Raw genomic sequence first — 27,758 nt, 5'->3', positions numbered from 1 at the left:
TTAACGATGTATTGACATTGTGCAGGTGAAACACTCACAGATGTATGACAAACATCTTTGTGCATCCCAGGCCAAAAGCATCTTGTTCTGAGTAGTGCAATTGTCTTACTAACTCCTTGGTGGCCCCATTTATCGTGAACTGCCTCCAAAATGATGTTTCGCATGTCTTTTGGAACCAACAGTTGAGTCAATGTGTCACCATCACTTGCCTGTATCTGTCGATATAACACTCCATCGATGAGTACAAGTTTGTTCCATTCTCTCAACCAGCTTTTTACTTCTGGTGACTCTTTTGGCAACTCATCTCCTGGTTGCCAATGAGTTTGAACACATTGTTTCACAACGTGAAGGACATCATCTTTCTCCTGCAGTTTGGCTAACTCATCCAAACTAAGTGAAGGAAAAATGCCAGGAACAAAGTCACTCTTGTGATCCTCATGCCCTTCATTCGTATGTGCTGCTACCTCCATTGGTACTGCACTTCCCACCATCGCTGCTTGTATGCTGATACTCAACGTATCATCCACCTCATTAGCAGGATGTCCACTCAGTGCATCTGCACAATGGTTAGTCTTTCCAGGCCGGTATCTGATGTCCAAGTCGAATGGTGCAAGTTGGGCCATCCAACGTTGCTCAGTAGCACCCAGACTGGCTGTCTGTAAGTGGGCAAGTGGATTGTGATCAGTCAGTACAACTACATGACTACCCATCAAGTACTCCTTGAATTTATCCGCTATGGCCCACTTAAGTCCAAGCAATTCCAGCTTGAAACTAGAGTAGTCTGGATAATTGCGTTCAGTTTTTCGCAGTCCTCTGCTCGCATACGCAATTGGGTGTAGAAGTCCATTTTCATCGTACTGTGCCAAGCAAGCACCAAGACCCTTCAAAGAAGCATCAATTTCAACCACAAAGTCCTTACCGAACTGAGGATAACTCAACACTGGTGCAGATGACAATACTCTCTTCAGTCCATCGAAGGAGATTTCTGCTTCATCTGTCCATCTGAATATCCCTGTTCCCTTTGTGTTGTGCCGTTTGACCTTCTTTGACGTAGACTTCTGTGAACCACCTACTATCTCATGCAAAGGTGCTGCCATGGTAGCAAATCCTGGAACAAAGCAGCGATAGTCAGACGCTAACCCGAGGAATGACCGCAATTCCTCCACGGTTGTCGGGACAGGCCATTTGACTATCTTCTCAACTTTCTCTGGATCCACAGATATTCCCTGTGATGTGACGACATGTCCATGGCGTTTGACTTCCTCCTGAAGAAAGTGACATTTCTTTCCTGCCTCGAGGGTCTTTTCAACCAGATTCCAACCTGGCATGTCCTTTACCCCTCTGTCCTCCATAAGGGCTTTTAGGGCATTACATCCCAAAATTACAGGAAATTCACTTCTCTGTTTGGAACAGACCTGATCACTTACTACCAAGAATCCTACTTGTGCAACCTTTTCGTCAATGACCACTGGAGCTCTCACATAGCCCACTATGGGAATGATATTTCCAGTTACTCCAGTCACTTTCACTCCACTGCCTGTACCATCGAGTGGACCTAAGGAGGACTTCAACTTTTCCTCATAGTAGCTGACTGGAATTAGACTGGTCTCTGCTCCAGTGTCTAGTATGCACCCAGTAGATACACCAGCAATTGTTGCTTCCATCGTTGGACTTTCAACAATCAGGTCAGAAATGACATCACCTGTTCCTGTGTCATGTACCGCCTTCACCTCTGCTTCTGTTTTCCTCTTGTTCTCATCTTTAACTTCCTTTGGACAGTCACGACGGATATGCCCAGTTTCTCTGCATCCAAAACAAACTGTGGGTGATTGACAGTCACTCTTGACATGCCCTTTCTGTCCACAGTTGGAGCACCATTTCTCCTGTTTCTTCTGACGCTGCTGAACACCTGAGTTCTGCTTCATCTCGGCAACTACTTTCACCACTTCTTGTAGTGTCTTCTTTAGTCCCGAGATTTCGTCTTGTAGGTGTTGCATGCACACATTATCAGGTGATGTGATCCTTGCCGCTTCTACCTCACATTCCCTGATCCTAACTGTAGATGGTGAAATGCTGTCGTCCTGGAACAGTTCTAGCACCTCCTTTCTCATGACAAGAAATGACTTCCCTGCGGTATCCAGTGCTGTTCGTCTGATTTCCCTCTTTACTTGTTTGTCTCGTACACCTTGGATGAACCTTTCCCGTAGTGTACTGTCACGTAATTGACACAAAGCTGCCTGCTCATCAGTGGATGCAACCGATTCCATTCGATCGTATATCTTGATCAGTGCACTACTATATGCTGCAAGCGATTCTCCTTCCTGTTGAATACGACTGTGCAACTGACTTGTAAGAGACTGCACCGTTTCTCGAAGAGCGAATCTAGACTTCAAAGCGGATTTCAGGCATTCATAGTTTTCTCTCTCATTTTGCTCCAGACAGAGAATTTCATCTTTTGCTGGTCCAGCTAAATGAGATACCAATGCTTGTACCTTCTCTCTGCCTTGCAACTTATAGAATGAGCAGTATTCTTCGAACTCGTCAAGCCATTCAGTGATCGTTGTGTCTCCAGGTTTCACTGAAATACCTTTGAACTTGGACAGTTTGATTGCAGGAACTACTCTAGTGGCAGAAAGACTCTGAAAAGCTCCAGTGAGAGCAGCTATCATTTCAGAAATACCAGAGCTGTTAGCATCTCCAGCTCCTACTCCTCCAGTATCAGTATCACGAGGCATGCTGCTGATTTACGTGGAGAGAAATAACAGTACACGATTGTATACACAGAGTATCAAATACACAATTAATGACTCAAGTATCTACTAGTCACAATTGTACAATGTTTACAAAGTCTCTTCCTCGACGACTATCCCGACGATTCCTTATCGTCTATCGTCAACACCGACGAAGATTTCCAACAGTTGAGGGTCGCTGTTCATCACTTTGTTCAAGCATTTTAAACGTTGTCTTGTGTCTTATCAACCAATCCAGTCTATATCCCACTCCTGACACCAATGTCGTAGTCCGGCTTTCACGTGGGACGGTAAAACCACTACACTTTCACTCGCATGTAGGATATAACTGAATAAGCTGAATTTATTTACAATTTGATAACAACAAACTTTGGATCAAAACCTGTAACACAAAGACCTAAGACTGTGTTGACGACTGTCAAACATATGAACTGGTAAACGCTGTGGTAAAGTCTGTTTCGAAAGCTGCAATGGACCGCTTGAACACTATGGTATACACGTTGACCTCTAAAAGAGACCACGTCCACTAAAAGAGATGATCCTCTAAAAGAGATGTTCCTTTACACAAGAGACGACATCCATTTAAAGACGACGTCCATTTAAAGACTGCGTCCTTTAAAAGTTGACATCCAAAGTTCTCGTCCACTAAAAGACGAATATAAGACAACGATCACTAAAAGAGACCACGTCCACTAAAGGAGATGATCCTCTAAAAGAGACCTTGTTCACTCGTAAAAGAGATGACCTCTAAACAAGAGAAGAGACCTTGTCCTTACAATAGACCCCCAACTGTCTCCTCATCGTACTGGTTCTCCAACCAGCTGAGTAACCAAGTCCTTCATTCAGCTCTCCTGAGCTCCTGGGAGGTTCCACCTCTCAGTACTTGGCTACTACTGGAGCTCTCCCAGTGTTCCATATTACTCCACAGAGTGAACAGTTCATCTTGTACAATTAAACTTCTTTGCATTGTACTCTAAAACTCCACTGTTTCATATAAACTCTGTAATATAAATCAACTATTATATACAGATGAATCATTTTTTACAAAACAATAATTCTACAAACTTATGAACACACAACCAAAGAACTTAGTTTTTGTGATGTATGAACATTTATGTTCACATTTGAATGACTACCCTGGGAGTCATGCATATTCATGAGGATGATGAATATTCATGCATTTCATTGCAACACACAAATTCAGTAGTCAGCTGATATAGGTGTAGAAATGAAGAGCGCACTATGCTTCCATTAAACATGAATACAACTCACAATTATTCCCCAGGATATAACCAACATTTTTCCTTAATGGGAGAAACAAATTTATCATTCTATAACTTGTACTCCTGGATGGCAAACTCAATCAACCATTCATGAAATTGTCTTGTAAAGATTTGTGAAAATCATTCACATTACCATTTACAGTCCAAAAGCTGCCGTTCTTAGCCGTATTTTTTCGCTTTGGAAATCAAGGGGGGGGGGGGGCGCACCGGGCGGAACTGCTGGCAATTATTGGCAGCAACATCAGGTGAATTGCATAACGATTAAATGCGAGCGAGCGAAGAGAGCGAGCTTGAAAATTTTACATTTTACAGTCCAAAAACTGCCGTTCTTAGCCATATTTTTTTTTCTCTTTGGAAATTAAGGGGGGGGGGGCGCACCGGACGGAACTGCTGGCAATTACTGGCAGCAACATCAGGTGAACTGCATAACGATTAAATGCGAGCGAGCTTGAAAATGTTACATTTTACAGTAAAAAAACTGCCGTTCTTAGCCATATTTTTTCGCTTTGGAAATTAAGGGGGGGGGGGGGGGGAGGGGCGCACCGGGCGCAACTGCAGACAATTGCTGGCAGTAACATCAGGGGAATTGCATAAAGATTAAATGCGAGCGAACTTTTTTTACATTTTACAGTCCAAAAACTGCCGTTTGAAGCTATATCTTTCTTTTGCTTTCGAAATTAAGGGGGTGCACCGGGCGGAACCGCTGGCAATTACTGGCAGCATTATCAGGAGAATTTAAATGCGAGCGAGCTTGAAAACTGTGACATACGGTCCCAAAACTGCCATTATATATATATATATACATTGTATACTTTGTCTATTGTATACTTTGATACAATAGACCATGGAATAGTCCCAAAACTGCCATTATATATATATATACATTGTATACTTTGTCTATTGTATACTTTGATACAATAGACCATGGAATTTTATTAAAAAAGCTACATAATTATGGCATAAGAGGAATAGTTCTTTCCTGGTTCCGAGATTATTTATCCCAACGTCAGCAATACGTAGCATTTCATTCAAGTACCTCGTTTAAGTCATATATTACTTGCGGTGTACCACAGGGATCCATTTTAGGACCTCTACTTTTTCTTATATATATTAACGATATTATAAATTCCTCAACCCTTCTCACCTATGTATTATTCGCGGATGATACCAGTGTCTTCTACTCTCACAACTGTTTAAACACACTAGTGGATATACTTAATTCTGAGCTTGCAAAAATTTCTACATGGTTTAAATGCAATAAATTATCACTAAATATAGATAAAACGTGTTTCATAAACTTCAATACTTTATATTTGCAACCGATAATGCCTAATAACATTATTATTGATGGTATGCCCATTATTGGAAAAAAATCAACCAAGTTCTTAGGGGTAACCCTTGACTCCAATTTAAATTGGAATAACCACATTGATAATATAACCACATTAATATCTAAAGTCATTGGAATACTTCGGAGATTAAAATATTTTGTAACGGAAAAAGTACTCACTATGTTATACAATGCATTAATCTTACCGTATATTAATTATTGTAATGTTGTCTGGGGAAACTGTAATAAAACCAAAGTAAATGTTATTTTTCTTTTACAGAAAAAGGCAATAAGAATATGTACTAACTCACATTATTTAGAACATACTGATCCATTATTCCTTAGACTAAAAGTTCTTAAAGTTGACGATATACACAAATTTCAAACAGCAATATTTATGTTCAAATACACGCAAAATCTACTCCCACTCTTCCACAACGCATTTTCCCTTAACAGGGATGTCCATGCTTACCCCACGCGCCATCGTAATGATTTCCATTTGAATAACCCTAAACTCCTATTAGCTCAAAAATCAATTCGGCATAACGGGCCTGATATTTGGAATTCACTCCCTCTCCACATAAAACAGTGCACATCTCTCTATTCCTTTAAGGCAAATACAAAGAAATATTTCTTGGCACAATATCATACGGTACAGTAATCATTAAACATGTACCTCTTATACTCAACAACAAGGCAATATTTTGGTCCACCCCCTTTTCCCTTTCTTTTACTTTGCTGCTTGACCCTTCGCCCATATTATAACATATTCAATCATTTTCTTAGAAGTGCTGACCATCAACACTTTCGCGCTTCATCACCTGCACACGCACTCACAGGCACCACTCCTGTTTACCAAGTAATTGTATAAAACTGGATTTACACGCATTTTAACATGGCCCATCCGTATTAGTGTTCAAGTACTACAATAAAAAATGGTAATTTAACTCTGGCTGTCCGTCTGTTCAAGCACGGCTTATAACGGCGGCCCTCTGCATTATATGTATATATTATATATTGTACTGTGAATCAAGTCATTATTGGCCATATAAACATTTTGTATGTTATTTAACGTTTCATTTGTCTTTATATACAAAATATGACTTACTATGTAATATGTCAATAATTTTCAGAATTGTATTTGTGTAATTGAACCTGCCTTTGTTATTTTTGTATTCTGAAAGAAAATATGAAATGCAGAAAATAAAATCTTTTCAAACAAAATATATATATATATATATTTTTTTTTTTTTTTTTTTTTTTTTTTGCAGTAAGGGGGGGGGGGGGGGGGGCGCACCGGGTGGAGCTGCCGGCATATTACTGGCAGCAACTTCAGGAGAATGACATTACGACTAAATGCCAGCGAGCGGAGCGAGTGAGCTTGAAAAAGATTGACATTTTACAGTCCAACAACTGCCGTTTGTAGCTATACTCCCTCTGGATCCGCCACTGGTAATCAAGGATGTCGGTTTATGTTCATGACTGGGGGAGGTATGACCAGCGAGGTGGCGTCGAAGTGACCAAGCATGGGAAGGATGTCCAAAATCTATCTAAATAGTAAACATGTGCACTGTAGATTATGTATAAAATCAGTGCTGCCAGAACCAGGGGTGCGAATTGTTTTTGCCCACTTTTTTTTTTTTGTCCCCGATGCAAAATTTCAAAAACAGAAATAAATAGATTAAAAAAAAAATTATTATTTATTTTAGGGTCTGAAGGGGGGTGCGTTCGCACCCAACGCACCCCCCCCCCCCCCCCCCCTGGTGACGCCCATGCGAGAGTCTCACCTCCCTGTACCAACCAAGAGCGTTGAAGTGCGCTCTTTGGCACCAACTACCCTCCCACCCCCCCCCCTCCACACACACACACACTAAAAACCTTCCCGCAGACAAGCTGCTGAGGTGCTCGAAGCGATTGCCCCCCTCCCCCCACCCCCCCAAAAAAGTGTTTAGCTACATCACAGGGATGTGGGAAGAGATGTTACTACATTGTATATACCTCCCTGTTTAGACACAGGGGTCCCCGACCTGCCGGTGGGGGGGGGGGGGGGGGGGGGGGATTTGGGGGGCTGTCAGTCTGGAAGATGCGTAGCCGAATGTGAAGACAAACAATCGTGGCCGTAAGTATTGTGATTCAGAATTTGGGATGTTCTTAACAAAACTAGTCTAGGTCGAGTGTATCAGAAATTCTTGTCCTTTTATTTCATGCAATGCAGCTTCGCCTATTAAAGCCCATAAAAGCTTGTTTAATACTGTTGAGATTGTGTTGCCCTGACTGATGAGGAAAGAGCGACACGGTCATTGCACAGTCCCACCTATTGGCATCTCTGTATTGACTTTGAAAACAAAAGGACTTGAAAACAAAAACGGACGACTCGGCTAGCGCTTGGATATACTGCAGTAGATCTAGTCTCGGTAGGTTTACAGACGTAGTGGTAGATTCACGAGGCCGTGGTCGTTCAACAGATGAGGTAATGGGATCGCGATGATGGGGTCGGGTCGTAGATTCCTGTTTTAAGCATCACAATTTCAACAAAGAAAAGAACACCAGGTCCGTAGTGGTAATAAAAAGTTAAATTATTGGTTATCAGGGGTGTCCAGATTCCAGGATTTTTTCTGAGGGGGTCATGTCATAATAAAAAATTTTGGACCTATTTTACCTTTGCGAGGGAGCAGAGCGACCGAGCGGGGGGAGGGTGTGTCCCCCCTCCCACGGTAGGGAGTGTTTGAATTTTATATCATAAAATGGGGCTTTGGTGCATACAAAAGTGACTTTTTCGGCATGGCTGTGCGGCTTAGAAATAAGGTATGGCATATTAATCTTTACCTTTACCTGGCTTTACTGAAGATACTGGAAGATTGCTGTGTAGCAGCAGTCGAGCTTCCAGGTCTATCCTCATCTATCATCAGTTCAAAAGAAGGCAAGTCAGTAATTACTGCTCATCACACATCAGAATTGACTATCGAGTATTGGGAATAGGGGGACAGGAATCGTTGGTCTTCCCAGTGCCGATCAAGCCTAGTCTTAAAAGCATCGATAGATGGAGCTTCCACTACTTCTTCCGGCAGGGAATTCCAGTCCTCTATCACTTGATGTGTGAATATATCCCTCCTTACATTTGTTCTGCATCTCGGCTTAGAAAGTTTGTACCTGTGGCCCTGTGTACATGTAGTTGTGTCTGCCAGTACAAAGAAGTCATCAGGGTTTATCCTGTCACACTCATGTATGATCTAAGGTCTTGTACACCTGTATCATATCTCCTCTTCGCCTTCTGTATGCAAGGGTGGCAGGTTGAGGAATTTAAGCCTTTCTGTATAAGGCAGGTGTCTGAGACAGGGGATCATCCTGGTTGCTCTCTTCTGCACTCTCTCCGCTGTCTTGATGTCTGCTGAAGTGTAGCGGGGAGACCAGACTGCATTACTGTACTCAAGGAGGGGACGTACTAATCCTTTGTACAATTTGGGGATGGTGGAGATATCGTGACATTGATATGTACGCGTGATAGATGAGAACTTTGTTGGCCTTATTTACTGCATATTATTGCTACATGTTGGTGGAATTTTAAGTTGGCATCTATGATTACACCCAGGTCCTTTTCCTCCTCTACTGAATTCAAGGCTGTACCTCCCAGTGTGTAGGATTCCTCTGGGCTTCTACTTCCAAGATGAAGCACACTGCATTTCTTGGCATTGAATTGCAATTGCCAAATGGAGGACCATTCCAAAAGGGAGTCCAGATCAGCTTGTAATTCTTGTCGTTGTTACTAAGTTACGAAATTTACGAGGTTTTTGACAATTTGCTGGAACACCACCTGGTCACTTTTTTTCCTGTTGTATATATATATAGGGTAAAAAGCCCTCAAAAAACAAAAATGTCTTTAACAAAAAGAGGACCTTTTGATTTTTTTTTTTTTTTTTTGGGGGGGGGGGGGGGGGGGTCGTACGACCCTCCAGACCCCCCGCCCCCTTGCATACACCCATGTGAATATGAACATGATGAAGGCTCAGTCAGAAAGGAGCTCAAAGTCAAACTCGCTTGCTTGCGTTTATATTATAGGTGTAGAACGTCTAGACATATCTACTAAATGAAAGTCTAAACTACTAGGTAGAGCTACCAGACTAGACTAGAGACCTTTTAGAGTCTAGATCTAATGTTAGATATGAATTGGAGTTAGACTGGGTCTAGACTTGTGAATTCAAAAAAGCATTTATGCATATGTGGAGGTGTAGTGGCTAAATCATATGGTTGATATTGATAATCATAAGATTAATGCTAATGAATTAAGACTAAATAAGAGCGCTCGTCTCTGAATAACATGAGTGATGATGACGTCTGGCATTAACTATAGGGTCTACACAGCCCTGTCGCTGTACACAAGTGTTGCCACCATGCTTCGCAGGGCATCTGATCTGATCGGGCTAGTCTGGCATATGCGAAGCCCGACGTCCAACACTCATTTGCCCTTCAGTATGCACATGTGCGTGCCTGTAAAATGACTGCGACTGCATGGCTGGACATGCCCAGGAAGTAGAGAGTGAGCACTGTCAGTGCTGGTTGGAAATAATGTATCCACTGACCGGGGTCGGTTGTTTGTAAAGTGCATTTGCCATTGAGACACTTGACAAGTGTGAAATGCGCTTTATTATTTATTAACTTTTATTTGTTATTGTTATTATTATCATAACTAGTGATACAATTATTATTATTATTATAAGTTGGGGGCCATAATCAGGCTTTTGAAATATCTTGTCTAGACTCTAATCTAGTTAAAAACACAGTTGCGTCCCAACTCGTTTTGATAAATGGTGATTTCAAAATGCACAAGGGGGTGCGTTTACAATCGCCGATTCTGTCTAATTGCACTTATCTAAGCAAAAGTGCAAATCATGTTTACAATCAGTGATTCTCTCTTTAAGTTAATGGGGAAGCATATTTATCCAAAATTATGTATAAAGACGTGTATTCTGATGTCATCTCAATGCCTCCAGTTCATATGAAGTAGACTGGTATGCTGAACAGGTCACTACAAAAGTACAATAGGGGTTTGTAGTTTTTCAACTGCAGTTTGACCGCGATTATCCGGCCTCCTTTTGTCTGGAAATCTCTATTATCTGGACGCGTTCACGCAGTGAAGGACTTTTATTTTTCATCCAAAAATTGAGAAAAAACAGTGACTTTAAACTCAATTCAAATTTCTACAAAACTCGCACGATTTACCTGCAATATTCTCGACAGAACTAACATAAATTCACACCACATTATCATCATAAAAGTAAGCAGTCATGATCTATAAATTCACCATAAGAACAGGCTAGCATAGATTACACCACCGTTGCGGGGTACGCTACCCGCCTAGCTGCCACTGCACTGGGACGGCAGCTTGGACGGCAGCTATTATATACATTAACATTGTGTCTCCCATATCCGACCAATTCGCTTAAATCCGGATGAGCGCCGGTCCCGACATGGGCGGATAATCGAGGTTGAACTGTACATGTATACGTGCTGTACGAAATTGGCTCTCTCTCAAGCTTAACAAAATCATGTATCAATCAGTAGGGACTTACCCCCTGAAGAACATTATGCATCAGAGTTTCAAAAGGCTGAGTCTGCATTTGCAAGTCTAGTTTTAACATGCCCGTTGGCAATTATTCAGCTTAGTTCTATATAAAATCTTAGTCATGAGGGGAAATGATTCAGTGATTATTGGACAGTATTCCATGCTGCTGAAAAAAAAAGATGTGCTGTGTACAGTGAACAACTGTCTTCATGACCACAATGTGACTGTCATGGTGAAATTGAATGCAGTTTTTAAACCAGGGAGTGAAAAGTTGAGTTCTAAAGTTTAAGCAGACTGGGATACTAATATCATGTAAGCATTTTCAACAAACAAACAAACAAACAAACAAACATACACACAAGCCAAAAAAAAAAAAAGAGAAAGACCCCTCACAGTTCATTTTACACTAGATTCCAGAACTTTGAAATTGGACTGACAAGTAACAATTTTGATAGGTATCATATTCGTAAGTGTATTTCTGTGTATTCTTGTTGTTTTTATTTTTTTTAATGATCTTTATAGATATATACTTCTCAGACAATGACTGGACTACCTTGTTGATCACTCTCATTTTGTAATTTGAGAATGCCAATGATAGTAATAATTGTCAAGATTTTGATATTTCTTTAAGATGAAAATTGTAATCTATAGAAAGGTTACGAGAATGTATCATCTATTGCAGTTGTGTTTGAATGTATTTTGCTTGCAACCTTTCTCCATATTCAACAGTTTTGTGATAATTTGTGACACTGTGTCTGCTTGTTTTTGTTGTCACATGATCTTATCGCACACAGGACCTCCTTTCTGTAGTCTTCAATAACTGCTAGAAAGCATCTCCGGGAGTCATAATGAAGCGAGCGGGTGGAGGCGTTGAGACGCCTTCCAAGAAGGGGAAAAGCAAAAGGACAAAAAGTGATGTATCAAGGTTTGTTTGAGATCCGTCATACTGTTGTAGTTGCATTGCTTTGTTTTCAGCAGTGTATGTACACTTCTTCTGTGTGGTGTAATAATATTTCCTTGTTTGTGACATCAAAATTTGTCTGTCAAATGTAGGCCTAGTATTAAAATGGAAATCACCATATCATGATGAATGGGCTTGTCAAGTTGGATAATTTGTTCATTGTAATGTTCTTCTTCTAGTCTGGAGTATGAAATCATTTCAGATACCAGTACTTTTAATATTTCTAATAATTAGTTTTTTTTTTTAATTTTTTTTTTTTTAACTTGCTAATTAATGCTATGACATTTATTTTGCTCAGTGCCCAAATGGCCTAGTAACTGTTTTATTCACATAAGATATTGACTTATGAGAATTGGGTTCATGTGTACTACCACTTTGTATTCTTCACATAATAGGACATCCATAGGCTTTGATTGTGCATGGTTATTCTTCATTTGCACTTGCAGTTTTGTTTCTTTTCCTTTTTTTTTTTGTTCATGTTTGACTTGCTAGTCGAACACCTAGGTGATATATACATATATTTATATATAAATTGGAACTTCCTGTATGTTCAGTCATATATTTAAAGCTGTTAGATGTGTACATGCTGTTGTCCAATCACCAGTCAGTCTGATTTGAAATTACCCTTTTGTGTGTGCATGCATGTATGCATTTATGTGTGTATTTATTACTGATTTTAGTGGTGTGATAAAATGTACCTTCACAAAATATTCATAACAGCCCAAAAGAAGTGTAAATCAGGCTCACATTTTTTAAAAATGTCTTTCTTTCTTTACAGTGCTGTCAATGTTACTCTTGCATCTCAAAATGTGATTACACAAATGATGGACATTGCCCAGCCTTTGACAACACTGAAAAAGATGCTTGAACAGAGGCTACAGTGCAGTCTTGATGAACACGAGATGTATCTCCAGAACGCTGCTACGGTGAGTACAACATAAATGTGGGTAGCAAAATATGCTATTGGCAGTGCCTTTGCAATGTCTAGATAAAAGTGAAATATGTACCACAACTGAGTTGTATACAAGTGCAATATACAGCCACTGTTTCCCTTAAAATCAGTTCACAAGCCAGACAGTTTTACTCAGGTGTTGGCCTTTGTTTGCAAAAATGTCAAAAATGCAAATAAGACAGTATCAGTGTAGTATGCAAATGGTGTTTATCCTGTGTGTCAGAGGAAGTACTGAAGGATGATCATTTTGAGCTGTCAAAGGATTAGTGTTGCAGATTTTATTTGAAAGTCATTGATGCATTATCATTTCAGGCAACTGTATAAACAACTCTCATCCAGTTCAGTTCATAAAGACTAACAGCGTCTGCGAGTTTAAAATGTATGATATTGAAATGACATATCACTGCTGGGGTGACAAGACCTTGTATCTCAGATTTTGGTGAAAAAGACTTGTTTGTTTTTTTCATTTATGGTCAGATAATAAGTCCAGTGATGTCCTGTCCAAATCCTAGCTGTCTTACCCCCAAAATGAAGCCACCACGGCATGTCGAAGGAAAGGCTTCCCATTTGATATAGTGGTTTGGCTGCCATGTTGTTTTGCTCTCCTGAACATTTGACATTTTGTAGCTGCGAGGTCTTGTCACCCCAGCGACAATATGCTTAAAATACTATCATAGATGGAAAGTATAATGAATGCAGACAAGAGAAAAATTAAATTGCTCAAGTCCCATCTAGGTTTTATTGAATGATTTTGCAGAGCCTCCAGAGAAGGTCACTCACAAAAGCAAGGAATCAAAACATTTCTTTTTTTTTGTTGTTGTTGTTGAAGATAACCTACTCAAAAGGTATGTCTAATTTCAGCTGCTGAGCATGGCATGCAATCCATCTGGTTCACATTTTGGCACTGCAATCACGTTTGCATCGATTCGGGACTTTGTCGGCTTGATGTAGAAATGGGAATTATTGCAATCCACAGGCCTACATGTGTAATTATCGCATGAAGATGACATTTCATGGATATTCGAGAATTAGAGAAGGATCTAAAGAGGGATGAGGGGTATTCCATGTGTCAGTATAGATTATTACTCTACTGGCTTTTGCACTCATATATGCTGCTCTGTAAACGAGTATGGTAAGCTGGACACTTATTATTGTGGCATTGTATTTCTGCAGCTTATTGAAGAGAAGAGTTTGTTGGAGCAGGGGATATCAGCAGATGGTGTTGTACAATTCAGCATCCAGGTCATTTCAAACCAAGGTAAATCTTTTTGACCATTTCTTCCATCCTCCTTCATATACTGTATATGCCGAATATTTCGTGAGGTTTTTAGTTTCACAAATTTCTTGAGTTGGATTCTACTTGTGAATTTAAAAACACATAAAAATTTTACTCCGATCCCGACATGTGAATGTGACATGCAGGCATACACTTCTCTGTTCAGTACTGTACTCTACAATTGTGAATTTAACCATTTGCAAAATTGTCGGGAAGTCCTGATTCGCGAAAAATTAGACTCACTAAATATATGGCATATATTTACAGTCTTGTGATTGTACCTGTCGTGACTACATAGGAAAGTGTTGCTATTACTGTGTCGCACAGTGCATTACCAAATGCAAAAATATGAATGACACAAGCATGGTACAGTGTGTGTCATTGTCCAAGAACTATAGGAAACACTTTGTGAAGGAAGTCAGACATATTGCTATGCTATAGCGTGAACAACACCAGAAAAGCTGCTGTCATGATCTGAAAATGCTGAAATATTATCTTGTCGTGAGATATGTCAACAACAATCTATTAGTTGCCAGCATAGACTAAATGCAGTTGATAGGAGAACCTGTAAAAGGAATTGATATGACAAGTAATGTTCATCTGTCAGAAATCCAAGCTGTTTAAAATGGTGACTTTGTCCCTCTTCTCTTGCAGGTGTGAAACCTCGTTTAAATATTGTAGACATTGTCAAGCCAATTATAGAAACAGTGGAGGTTCCCATGGTGACTGATGAAGGTAAGTTATAGACCAGGAGTATGTCTTGACAGAGATGCCAACCAATCCGATTTTATAGTATTTAGTACGATAAACAGTGTAAAATACAATACTGTAAAAGTGGAAATTTTCGCGGTGTTCAAATTTTCGCGCATTTCGCGCAACCAGAAACTAGCGCGAAAATAAAAGCACGCAAATATTTTTGCTTGCCATATGTGCCTGTGCGTGATGTCTTGATTCCGCGGAATTAAAAACACGCGAAACTCTTCGACCCGGCCAAGTGCGAAAAATTAGTCACGCAAAAATATCCACTTTTACAGTAATACGATATTGCCTCCTGAAAGTACGACTTTTCATCTATCAAGTAGAATTTAAATTGAAGCCAATGTCAACCACAGAAAACTGCAGAAAACAGCATTATCACATAGAAAGATTTATACTACTAAATACCTGCAACCCTTACAAAAGCAATGAATGACGAGCCTAAATGGGTGGGAAATGCACGAATGCTTTACAATTTTGTCATTAATGTTGATGAAGTAGCAACATTTTTACATGCCTGTTCTAACCGGGGAAACATTGTTTTCTGACATTTCACTTGCCCAGAATCAACGGGCTAGTGATGGTGTCAAGATTTCATGAAAATCTAATTTTCCTCTCAAAAATCTGATTTTTTTGGTGGATATTCCATCTGTTTTTCTATGTCAAGAAGTTGGCATCTCTGTCTTGGTTGTTTTGAATATTTGAGAACAGTGAATATATTGATCATGTAGAATTGCCACAAAATGAGTTTCAGCTCAGATATTTATTTCATCAAGACAAAAAATGTTTTGTTTTACCTCTCTTAGAATCTGTTTCACAGTGAGCACTTAAACAGAAGAACACCATATTATGTGAGGCAATGATTGTTACCTTATTCAGCTGTATCGTGATCATAGACGTACTGTCAAAAATGAATGAAAGGTACAGAAACAAATATTTGGTTAGGATCTATATCACCATTCTACGAAAGAGCTATTTTGAATACAAGACATACTTTCCCCTCCCCTCACTACAGGAAACACTTGTTAAAATGAACATGGTTAAAACCAAATTTTGTTCCAATGAAGTAAGAGTTATAATGTAACGTTGATATAACGAAAGAGAACAGCTGGTCATGAGGACTTGGGTAAAAGGGGTGTGGCGTGTACATAATATTGCCTCTTGCATCCTTAACTTTTTTTTTATAGTCCAGAGGACTTTGTTAAAAGGGGAGTGGCCTGTACATAATATCGCCTCTTGCATTCTTTACTTTGTTATAGTCCTGAGGACTTGGTTAAAAGGGGCGTGGCCTGTACATAATGTTGCCTCTTGCATCCTTAAGTTTGTTTTAGTCCTGAGGACTTAGTTAAAAGGGAAGTGGCCTGTACATAATATTGCCTTTTGCATTCTTAACTTTGTTACAGTCCAGAGGACTTGGTTAAAAGGGGAGTTGCCTGTACATAATATTGCCCCTTGCTTCCTTAGCTTTGTTATAGTCTAGAGGACTTGGATAAATGGGGAGTGCCCTGTACATGATATCGCCTCTTGCATCCTTAACCTGTTGAGGACGAGTGCCGAGTATACTCGGGCACGTGTCTGTGGGAAATGCGTGTTGTAGCAAAATCAGCCCGTCCTCAACAGGTTAACTTTGTAATAATCCTGAGGAGGTGGTTAAAAGGGGAGTGACCTGTACATAATAATATTGCCTCTTGCATCCTTAATACTTTGCCAGTCCCTGTGGAGAGCATGGAGGAGGAGGTGGTCAAGATTGGAGGAGAGGAGGAGCATGCCACCAGGTGGATTGTCTGCAGCAACTACAGGGAAGAGCAGGACAGGCTGTCCATGCCTTATGGTAAACTTAAAGGGAGAATCCACCCTAAAAGTTCAAGTGTACTCTGATGAGAGCAGTCCAGTCAAATATTTATTAAGCCAAATATTTCACCAGGTTTTTATTTCTGCCAATTTTGTGAGTCAAGTGCTATTCATGAATTCAAAGACAGGCGAAAATATTGACTCTGATCCCGATATGAATGTGACATGCATGTATTCATTTCTCCTATCTAAGACTGCACTCCAGGATTGTAACTTTAACCACTCGTGAAATCGTCAGGAAGTCCTGATTCGTGAAAATTTAGACTTGCTAAATATATGCTGTATACAGTATACAAATCAGTGCAAAGTTTCATGGAAGTTGGATAAAGAATAGGAAAGTCTCAGAATTTTTCAGTTAAACTGGGAAACTAACAAGGCTATGACTTCAGTAACATCCTATCTTTTTTGTGTGTGTGTGTGTGTATGATGGTAATTGGCATCACTATTGTGGAGGAATGTCGGAAACTTCATAATCATGTAACTGTGTGTCATGCATTCTGCCCTAATGAATTGATGTTCCAACATTCTCTCTGATTGGAGAATCTTTTTACGCATATGTTTCAGAGCTCAGCGGGAGTGACATCTCATCAGAAGTTAAAGAATGGGGTTCAGATGTGAAAATATATCAATTATGAATAAATACGACTCAATCATATTTACAGGAATTATATCTTCCATTGGAGATGTGCAATAGTAACATAGGAATCTACTTTGATGCCCTGTGTTGTGTACACACACACACACACAGAAAAATATTGAGGACGAGCTTTCTCATGATGCTCTATTCCTCTGAAAGGAACAAATACCTCTGAGTGCTTCAAATCACAGCTGCAAACATTTCGTCATGAGAGTTTCGGAGAATTTTTCGTTATTTACAATCCAGTCAAAGTACGATATTATATCGGATTTACCTGTAGTTCAAATTACCGCTCCTACATTTCTTATACATACTCTCTTTCTCCTCCAAACAAATGCCATTCCCATACGAAAGGGGAGATTTGATTTATTACGAGTATATCAATTCAGCTTCTGTGATACCAAGGAGGTTTAATACATTGGAGTTCCGACTGGCTGCAATTATTCAAACAGTTATCAAATTTCTATTGATTTACAAAAGAATTCCACAGGTGCACTTGTGCCTTTGATGATCGATGTTCCAAGCCGCCGTCTTGCTGAGCAATCTGAAGATTCATTTTGAACGTAATCATGATGTTGGCCATATCTTGCTTATTTATTTATTAAATGAAATGAAATTTTACGCAATGATAAAGCATGTAAAACCAAAGTCAATTCCGTCCAGAAATTTGCGCAAAAGTGTAAATCAGAGCTGTATCATGTGAAAATGTTTATAACTGTACCATCCTGGAAAGCTACTTTTATCACTTTTCCGCTTAATTTCCACAAATGAAACTAATATGGAATAATCTTCAAGTATAATTCTTTATTGATAGATATATCAGATTAGTACCCGGGTATGCCCAGTCGAGTAATTTTCATCTTTATTTCAGCATTTTTATACCCCCGCCAAACGAAGTTTGAAGGGGGTATATAGGAATCAGCGGACGGTCGGGCGGTCGGTCGGGCGGTCGGTCGGGCGGTCGGGCGGTCCGTTGTTGCATATCTTGCGTCGCGAATTTCTTCCTCAGTTTTCAACCGATTCCCATAAAACTTGGCACAGATGTGTGCCTTGGGTTGTAGATGTGCAAGACGTATTTTTTGACAGTACCCAAAAGTACGTTGCCATGGTAACGGCATATTATGGGCAAAAATGGGTACAAATCTTGCGTCGCGAACTCCTCCCACAGTTTTTGATCAATTTTTATGAAATTAGGTACAGATGTTCATCTGAATATGTTAATGTGCAAGACACATATTTCCGCAGTGGCAAAAAGTGCGTTGCCATGGTAACGGCATGTTATTGGTAAAATATAGGGCAAAATGCTTCATGGCAAAACTGCTTCATCAGTGTTCTTCCAATTCTCATGGAATTCATATTGAATGTTTGTCTTAGGATATAGGTCAGCATGACACATTTCTTGACAGTGACAAAAAGTATGTTGCCATGGTAACAGCTCACATATTATGAGCCAAAATGATGGAAAATTTTGTGTTGCAAACTACTTCCTCAGTTTTTGCCCAATTTCCATGAAACTTGGTACAGATGTGTGCCTTTGGTTGTAGATGTGCAAGACGCATTTTTTGACAGTACCCGAAAGTACGTTGCCATGGTAACGGCATATTAATGGCAGAAGATCAAGGAAAGATCTTGCGGATTTAACTACTTCCTCAGTTTTTTGACCAAAGCTTATGAAATGTGGCACACACCTTGATCTTGGTGGGAAGATGTGGAAGACATATTTTTCGGACGTGTCGGAAGCTGCGTTGCCATGGTAACGGCATATAAATGGCAGAAGATCAAGGAAAGATCTTGCGGATTGAACTACTTCCTCTGTACTCGACTGAAGCTCATGAAATGTGGCACACACATTGGTCTTGGTGGGAAGATGTGCAAGACATATTTTTTGGACGTGTCGGAAGCTGCGTTGCCATGGTAACCGCATATTAATGGCGGAAGATCAAGGAAAGATCTTGTGGATTGAACTACTTCCTCAGTTTTTGACAAAAGCTTATGAAATGTGGCACACACAATAGTCTTGGTGGGAAGATGTGGAAGACATATTTTTTGGACGTGTCGGAAGCTGCGTTGCCATGGTAACGGCATTTAAATGGCAGAAAATCAAGGAAAGATCATTCCTTGGGTAAGACTGTCGTCACGGGGCGGGGGTATTAATCACCTTAAGTGATATTTCTAGTTTTGCTCAATTTCTATCCGCGCATCCTCGTGTCTGTACCAGCTACCTTTTATAAGAAGGGATAGCGAAAAGTAATTACCATCACAAAGACATATCTTCCTTTGAAAGTGGCTGGTGATTATGCAATGAGACACGAGTCAATTGTCTTCCTATCTGAGCGGTAGATCCAGTTTGCCACATGCTTCAAATATTTTTGAGCGGCGGCTTCGAACATCTAGCAAAGGAAATAAGACGGTTGTGACTCCATTCTCTAGAACCTCCTTGGTGATACTGTACTCTGCCTATTTGAGATTTTAATAGTGAACTAATGGCACAATGAATGATGTCCGCATGTTGCATTCCAGATATGACTACTTTCAATAACCTGCCAAAATTGAAATCAAGATGAATCCAGTGCATTCTGTAAATGAACCTACTATTCATTGGACCTATCCTATAAATTAAAATGCAGTCAAATCTCTTTCAGTTACCATCTGTTCATAAAGGCCACCTGCCTATAAAGACCACTTTTCCTGTCTCCCTTTTGTGGGCTTTATGAATGACTTTTCGAAAATCATGCTCAAATACTCTGCAGATTGAAAAAAAGAGGATTACTGGGTTTGTTGCGATTAAGGGTGGAGAATGAGGACCAAAACAGTAAAGCAGTATGACATCCCCCAAGCAGTTTTTACATCCCCCATCCCACTTACTGTAAAAGTGGAAAGTTTTGCACATTTTGTGCAACCTGAAGCTAGTGCATAAAATGAAATGATGTTGATATATTTGCATCCTTCCATGCCATATGTTCCAGTAATTAATGTCCTGATTGTGTGGAATTAAAAACATGCAAAATTCTTCTTACTCAGCTGAGCGGGAAAAAAAAGACTCATGTGGAAATATCCACTTTTACAGTCCTCTCAGAAAGGGATTTAGAAAAACAAAAAGAAAAAAGACAAGAAAGATAATTCTACCAGTGCCAATGATGTTGTATTGCAATGTTTATTCTGCCTCCGAAATAGACCCAGAGATGTGGACAGAAGATGACACCAGGCACTGGCTGGTCTGGGCGTCCGGTCAGTTCGCCACGGAGGCTCTCCATCAGGTGAAGAACATCCGGATGACGGGGGCGGAGATGTGCCAGCTGACCAAGGAGGAGTTCCTCGCCCGGCTTCCCAAGGAGAGCGCGGAGCTCTTCTGGACCCACCTTGAGCTCCTCAAGAGAAGTATGTCATGAACCAGCTGAGTCCTAGGGTGGTTTTCTGAAATCCTTCCTTGGAAGAAATGTCTTTCCAAGTCAGGATATTTTCCTAAGTAGTATTCTGAAAATCTTTCTAAGTTTCTTCCTCAGTGCCTTCCTAACTTTTTTTCCTAAACTTAGAAAGAAACTTAGGAAGATACGCAAATTTCTGACAAAGGAAGAAGTTGGTATTCTGGAATGCACTTAGGAAAGAATTTCAGGAAGATATATAGGAAAGCCCCACCCCTGTCCTAAGTACGTTGTTAAGATATGTACATTGTGATAGGCACTTGTCATTCATTGCGCGAAACATGTACTTTGAAGCACGAAATGGGCATGAGAAAGGAGACATGCCGCGCACAGTCACATATATTTCACCTTACGTCCCAATAATGTGCAATTGTCATTGGTTGGTTCCTTTTGATACGGCATTTCGTATTGGTTAAAGAAAGGACGTGGGCGGGGATAAGGATGGCCTAATTTGCATTGAGAAGTGCCGAGGAAGAAATTTCAGAATTCCAATACTGTCTTTCCTAGGCACTTCTTAACTTTCTGACTTAGGAAGAAACGTAGGAAGAAACTTACGAAGATTTTCAAAATACCATCCCTAGTCCCCAAGTATACTTGGGCAGGTCTCTATGGGGAAACCAGCAAAATCAGCTTGTCCATGAGGAGTTATATTGCTGCTTATCCCTGAGTTTTTACACCACTTAGAAACTTAGTTTTCTTTAAAAAACAACAACAAGGAAGTGAGCAGCAGTCTGAAGGAAAAAATATATGCTTTCAAAATATGATTTTGCATGCTTATTGTGTCCATTATTTATAACTGCACACTCACTTTTGTCTTCCAAAGTATGTCTTTTAGTGTGGAGGAGTACATTTTTCATCTGCAAAAATTGGCACCCTAACATACCACAGGCATGCTTGCTCACAGTATGTTTTGCTTTCAGCTTTCAAACCTGTAGATCTCTGCGTATTAAAGGGATGGTATAGCGTTGGTTGAGATGTGACTACAGCTTTTTCAACTTTTTTTGTGAGACAATAAAAAGCCTCTCATGAAATATTACAGAGCATACAATTCTTAGAAAAGTTCAAGCTTTATTTTGTATGAAAATTGGTTTTGAAATGGCTGAATTAGCTAAAACAAAGAGATCCTATGATAAGGTGAGACTCACCTTTATAGGATCACTTTGTTTGACTTTGGTGTGGATATCTCAGCTGTTTCACAACCAATTTTTATCAAATAAATGTTGATTTAAAAAAAAAAAGAATTGTATGCTCTTTAATATTACAAAAGTGGTTTCTTATCATCTCACAAATGTTCCATATCTGAATCCCTCTCTCAACCAAAACTGCACCATCCCTGTAAAATAATTCTATGTGTATAAGGTAAATATGAAATGTTTTATATCACATTGCAAAGGAGAGATATGGTGAGAGAAAATATGGCATATCTGTTGATATTGATACAGGGTGTAACCATTTGTGTTGGATTATTTTCTCAATGTCCAATTTCAGCTCTTCCTCATCAGTGTGGGGCTACTGCCATAGCAGTTGGAGCAGAAGGTTCGTCTGTATTTTTGTTTTTATTTTTTGTCTTTGTATTGTACTTATTGATTTACTATCATATTTTTATCACACCTCAAGCATCTGCTCAATTGAGCCATTGTGGGCCCTGAGCGCATATCAAATTGGGGCCCAATTTTCCCGTGATCAAAATGCAAGGTCAAATTTTCTTCATCCTTGACAGATGCTATTTGTACAGTGATGAAATATACATGTTAAAAATGGGCACTATGGCTTTTGTTTTGCAGAACTGTTTCTATAACGCCTATATTTGAAATTCCCTTGTAGACTCTTTCACTTAGACAACTTTTTGAAACCCTTTTATTTTGTAGAACTCTTTAATATTCATTTTATTTGCAGAACCTTTGGAAAACCTGTCATTTTGCAGAACAGTTTGCATTACCTTTTCATTTAAAGCTCCTTTGTAAAGTCTTCGGTCGGCAGAACCCTTCTTGATAATCCTTTCATTCTCAAAACCTTTTAATTCATATAAGGCATGTATTTCAACTTTTAGCATCATGAATTTTACATTAATACCTTTATATTTTGCTGGTTGTTGTCTCTACGTGACAGAGTCAGTCACAGAGTCTGAGAATGGTGAAGTGTTGACATCTGCCAGAGCGAAAACGGGTGCTGCACCTCGGCGACCACGGAGTTACAGCATAGACGACAAGTACTCCCCCGGTAACAGGACAGGTAAAGTGTACAGCATATATTTTGCAGGGTTTTTATGTTATTTTATGTTTTTTATTTATTTATTTATTTATTTTTTTGCGAGGTGGGTGCTATAATTTTGGAATCTGACAACATGCAAAACATTAGCTCTGATCCTGGCACGAATGCGATGTTCACACATACTTCTCTCCAGTCATTACTGTACTCTATAATTGCAAATGTAAATGCTAATGAAATTGCTTGGAAGTTTTATAGTTTCACATGTATTCATGAAACAGTGATATTAGTGACAACTACATTTGGCCCCCTGTCTTCAACATCAACCCAGAGTTAGTTTTCTTTCACTCTCAAAGTGTCCTCAGAATCAAGAGATTGAAGGATTCAGAGGTTCTCGGACAACTACCCCCTGGAAAATTACCCCAGACCCTTCCCCTGACCCTAACCCTAATCCTAATCTGGAACCTTATCCCGACCCTAACCCCAACCCTAATCCTAATCTAGGATTGTGATGGGTTTGAGGTATAGTTTGATGTGAGGACATGATTAGGGTTAGCAGTAATGTATACACTGTTATTTTCGCGTACAGATATTTTCGTGAATGAGGAGGTCGTGGACATTTTCGTGAGATGTTGTTTTCGCGAATTGACACAGTGGCCTCTATAAGTGCACTACTACCTTAGCATATGGTGACATTTTCACGTGTTGTTAAATATGTGGCCCAACTGATTCGCGAAATTTGCAAAAATTAAACCCTCGTGAAAATAACAGCTTATACAGTATGTTTGTGGCTAAAATTTATGTATGGCTTCATAGTGTGCAGATATTGTATGGGGGTGACACCATCCATGCTAGAGTGTCCTTGTTGCCCCCATAGGAAACAACGGTCAGATCCAGCTGTGGCAGTTCCTCTTGGAGCTGCTGACCGACAAGGACTCGCTGGACTGCATCTCCTGGGTCGGAACCGACGGGGAATTCCGCCTCAACGACCCCGAGCTGGTGGCCCAGAAGTGGGGAGAAAGGAAGAACAAGCCGTCCATGAATTACGAAAAGCTCAGCAGAGCACTGAGGCAAGTGTTCTTTTGTCTCTCCTTGAGTTTTTGACTTCTTTAAAAAAAAAAATACAACAACAACAACAACAAAATTATTGTGACTATTTCCGTCTTTACACCAATTCAAGACTCATTGGTGTAACTCACCCAGGATGATTGTGTCCTGTGTTACTCAAATGTATGATTTTACTCTGTTCATGACAGTCTGTGCACGTGGAGTGAGACAGTGTTCAACATTGAGCGGTTAAACATGTTTCTTGTAATACTTGATTTCCTGAATTGCGCATGAATTGCACCTATTGTCCTCTTGGACAGTCCCGGTGTACCTTTCTTTCCAAAAAATTGATATATATAACCCCATCAAAATTTGGATAACTATGATATTTGTTTCCTGCCAGTGCTGTGGGACCTGCATCCATTCTGCCTACATTGATTATGTGCCCCAGAAAGTTTCTGTGCCTCTTGTTCAGCCACACTTTGGTCTGCTCAGAAGTTGATATGAGAAAATACCGGTAAACTCTTGCAAGAAACAGCAGTATTGTGCTGCTGATATACTTTGTAACTCGTTGTGTCACATCCACTGACTACCATGTGGAGCAACATGCTTGTAGAGAAAACAGTTTTTGCTCTTTTGACTAGATTCTTATTTGGGGTAAGATCATTTTGGCCAGCCTTTGCCCGCTGCAATGTCAGCAGCATATTCAACAAGTGACCACAGTCATGATCAGTGAGAGATTGGCAAGGAGTCATCATACATGACTGAACACTGGCATATATATAGTTGGCTATACATGTTTAAAATGTTACAAGTTTGTTAAGGAAGCTGAATGAATGAAGTGATCTATTGAATGACAAACAAGCTTATAATGTTTGTGATCAGATTATTTTGCAAACATTATCCCAGACTTGATATTTCTTGATTTGTGAACTCAGGAGTGTAACATTGGGGTAATATGAACAAATTCTTTACAATTTTTCCATTCCAGGTATTACTACGATGGTGACATGATAGCCAAGGTGCATGGCCAGAGGTTTGTCTACAAGTTTGTGTGTGACCTGAAAAGTCTGCTGGGATATACCGCGGCAGAACTGAACAGACTGGTCACAGAATGCCGGGAGAAGAGGGTGCGAGGGGATGAGGATGTCGTGGCAAGCACAGTTGTAATCACGAGCGGGTAGTTGTGGTGGTGTGTGAGTGGTACTCTTTTGTCAACCGTCATTCCCCCCGGAGAGAGTCATGCTGTCCGGCACGGCTGATTGGCTGCCTGCCATCCTTTGCTGATTGTCGAGGATGTGCCATCCTTGAGATACTTGGCACTTGACTCACAAGCAATACTTCCAGTGTACATCCGTGGCTTGCTGCTCATGTTGAGTGTGTTAAAGATAGTGTAGCATGGGGATTCATGGATGGCTCCATTCATTCGATACCCACCGGGGTAAATGTGAAAACTACGAATATCATCACTCAGCAGATACTTGCACCGAAGCGTCCACTCATTGGTAATGGTCGACTCCAGTCGAGACTCTCCATCTGTGTGTGTGCTTACATTGAGATCAGTAATTAAGCTGTACACAACTCATTGTGGGGATTCTGGAATAAATCCGAACTGTGATGAGCATTTCCCGCTTCATGAATTCTCATGCTACCGCTCAGGAGAAGCTGGATGCCAACTTGTGACATTGCGCGGAAGATTTGAAGTGAGGCACTGTCCAGGGATATCATGTTTCTATGCCTCTATGAACTCAACCTATGCTACTGGAATATAATGATATACCATACACATGCTATGTGCCACTGTGACTGTATGAATTCTGTTCCCTCATTGTGGCTGGCAAATCATACTCATCGATTAACCCGTGGAGGATGAGTCCCGAGTATACTCGGACAGGTGTCTATGGGAAATGCATGTTGTAGCAAAATCAAACCGTCCTGAACGGGTTAATATTATCCAAACTGGATTGCTTCTGTGCTTGAGATATGGTGGCGTGAACCGTGCTGAAACTCCAAACCCTTCACACACGAACCTTCCAAATTTGGGTCAGCGATTGATATACAACAAGGATATCTCTGATTGATTCAACAAACAGTGTATAAGAAAGCGCACATGATTGGTGCTTCAGTATGTAGTATGTTTCACAAGGCATTGTGTATTGATGGCAGATGTTATTTAATTCAGAGAGCCTTGATGATTAAGCTTTGCCTGCCTGTCACTCAATATTTTGGCTTCTCTTCTCAAAATGGTAATACATTGTTATCCTTACCTGCACCCTCTGTCTCATTGAACGGGAAATAAGAAAATGCTCACACAGATATGCACAAGTGGGCTTATGCATGTCCAACATAGTGGCTACAGGAAGCTGGTTTACCTACAGCTGTGGGTCAAAGGTCCCTGAGACTTGGGACAGATTCCATCCTATTTTCTTGTGGGTCCATAGATTAGAGTTTCTGTGCGATATGTCCCCTAAAATATAAAGAATATGATATCTGTATTTATGTCGATGAAGGGTAATTTGTCAATCGGTAAATTGAAAACATTCGACGGAAGAATTTTATGAATTTGAATAATTTCTGTGTAGTTTCTCCTTTTGTTTGTCTTCTCTCTCTTTCCAGCATTGCTAATCTTTATGATAATGATGATGATGATGATGATGATAATATCATGAGTAGTGTAGCCATTATTATTATTATTATTATTATTACTGCTGTTGCTGCTTCTACTATGTGTACTACTGCTCTGATTATCATCAGTATTTTTTTACGCCTCCACCACAAAGTGTCGTCGGAAGTATTATGTTTTCTGGTTGTCTTTACTTCAGTCCGTAAATCGATTTTGTGGATAGCGTAACCTAAAAACCATTTGAGGTATCAAAATGAAACTTGGCATATGTATGTATGAGTGGATGAAGTTATGCCTATCAAATTTTGGGTGTACATGCATGAGGTCAAATGTCAAAGGTCAAGGTTAAATTCTTAAAATGACAGTATTTCACCCATGTCTATGCAATACCTTAAGATATTTTCTTGAAACTTAGTGTATGCATGTATTAGCAGATAAAGATTCTTCAGGGAAAGTTTTGGACCAGGGGATAAAGGTCAAAAGTTCAGAGGTCAAGAGCACTTCTAAATTATCTATTTTTTCTCCATATATCTCAAAAGTGGTTCAAAGTGTTTTCATAAATCTCAGCACATAAGCATGTACTGCCTGACAATGATTCTCTGTGAAATTTTTGGGTCTTGGGTTAAAGGTATATGTTAACCCTAACTAGGCCGGGGGGGGGGCCTCTGAGGCCCCCCCTCGACGTTTCGCGCGATGTATCGCTATCGCGAGAAGCTATCGCCGCAACGTTTCATGACTTTTTTCTTTCGAGTCTCCCGCATCTTTTGACACCAAATTTGCGATGCCCGGGTGCGCGGTTCCGAAGTTGCACATAAATATGCACGTGCATGTCAGACCAAAAATTGCTAAAAAACGTGAAGTTGTGTACAATTTCAATGCAAACTGAGTTTACAGGCAAATTTCATAAAAGCATGATTATTTTGGAGGTTTATTGATTAAAATGAATTAATAACGCATTTTCTTGTTCGGAACAATGTCACGGACAAATTTCATCGAAAAAACAATGAAAAACATAAAGTCGAAAAAACAAGGAAATACATAAGAAATTCAAAAAACAATAAAATACTTCGGAAATGTTTTCTGATTGTGCAATTTTCATCTC

At 40.0% G+C, this 27,758-nt stretch overlaps 1 protein-coding gene across 1 annotated transcript; it reads left to right on the top strand.

Moving 5' to 3' along the window:
• The first annotated feature begins 7,464 nt into the window (after nt 1–7,464).
• LOC139709307 (GA-binding protein alpha chain-like) lies at nt 7,465–26,643 on the top strand. The gene is made up of 11 exons (XM_071621258.1): nt 7,465–7,482; nt 11,718–11,848; nt 12,663–12,810; nt 14,010–14,094; nt 14,767–14,847; nt 16,580–16,699; nt 20,531–20,734; nt 22,267–22,314; nt 22,888–23,010; nt 23,864–24,056; nt 25,025–26,643. The coding sequence occupies exons 2-11, from the start codon at nt 11,772–11,774 to the stop codon at nt 25,215–25,217; spliced, it is 1,272 nt and encodes a 423-aa protein (XP_071477359.1). The 5' UTR covers nt 7,465–7,482; nt 11,718–11,771; the 3' UTR covers nt 25,218–26,643.
• The last annotated feature ends 1,115 nt before the right edge of the window (nt 26,644–27,758 follow it).

The sequence above is a fragment of the Diadema antillarum genome, unplaced genomic scaffold (assembly GCF_040938485.1).
Source record: "Diadema antillarum isolate AM-2024a unplaced genomic scaffold, OU_Dant_1.0 seq00001425_RagTag, whole genome shotgun sequence".
NCBI lineage: Eukaryota > Metazoa > Echinodermata > Echinoidea > Diadematoida > Diadematidae > Diadema > Diadema antillarum.
The sequence above is the reverse complement of the archived record's forward strand: the minus strand, read 5'-3'. Positions and strand labels throughout refer to the sequence as shown.

Coding starts and splice junctions, on each gene's coding strand:
- LOC139709307 (XM_071621258.1), top strand. CDS start 11,772: ATGAAGCGAGCGGGTGGAGGCGTTGAGACGCCTTCCAAGAAGGGGAAA. Junction 14,848..16,579: donor TCCCATGGTGACTGATGAAG/GTAAGTTATAGA, acceptor ATACTTTGCCAG/TCCCTGTGGAGAGCATGGAG. Junction 16,700..20,530: donor CAGGCTGTCCATGCCTTATG/GTAAACTTAAAG, acceptor CCTCCGAAATAG/ACCCAGAGATGTGGACAGAA.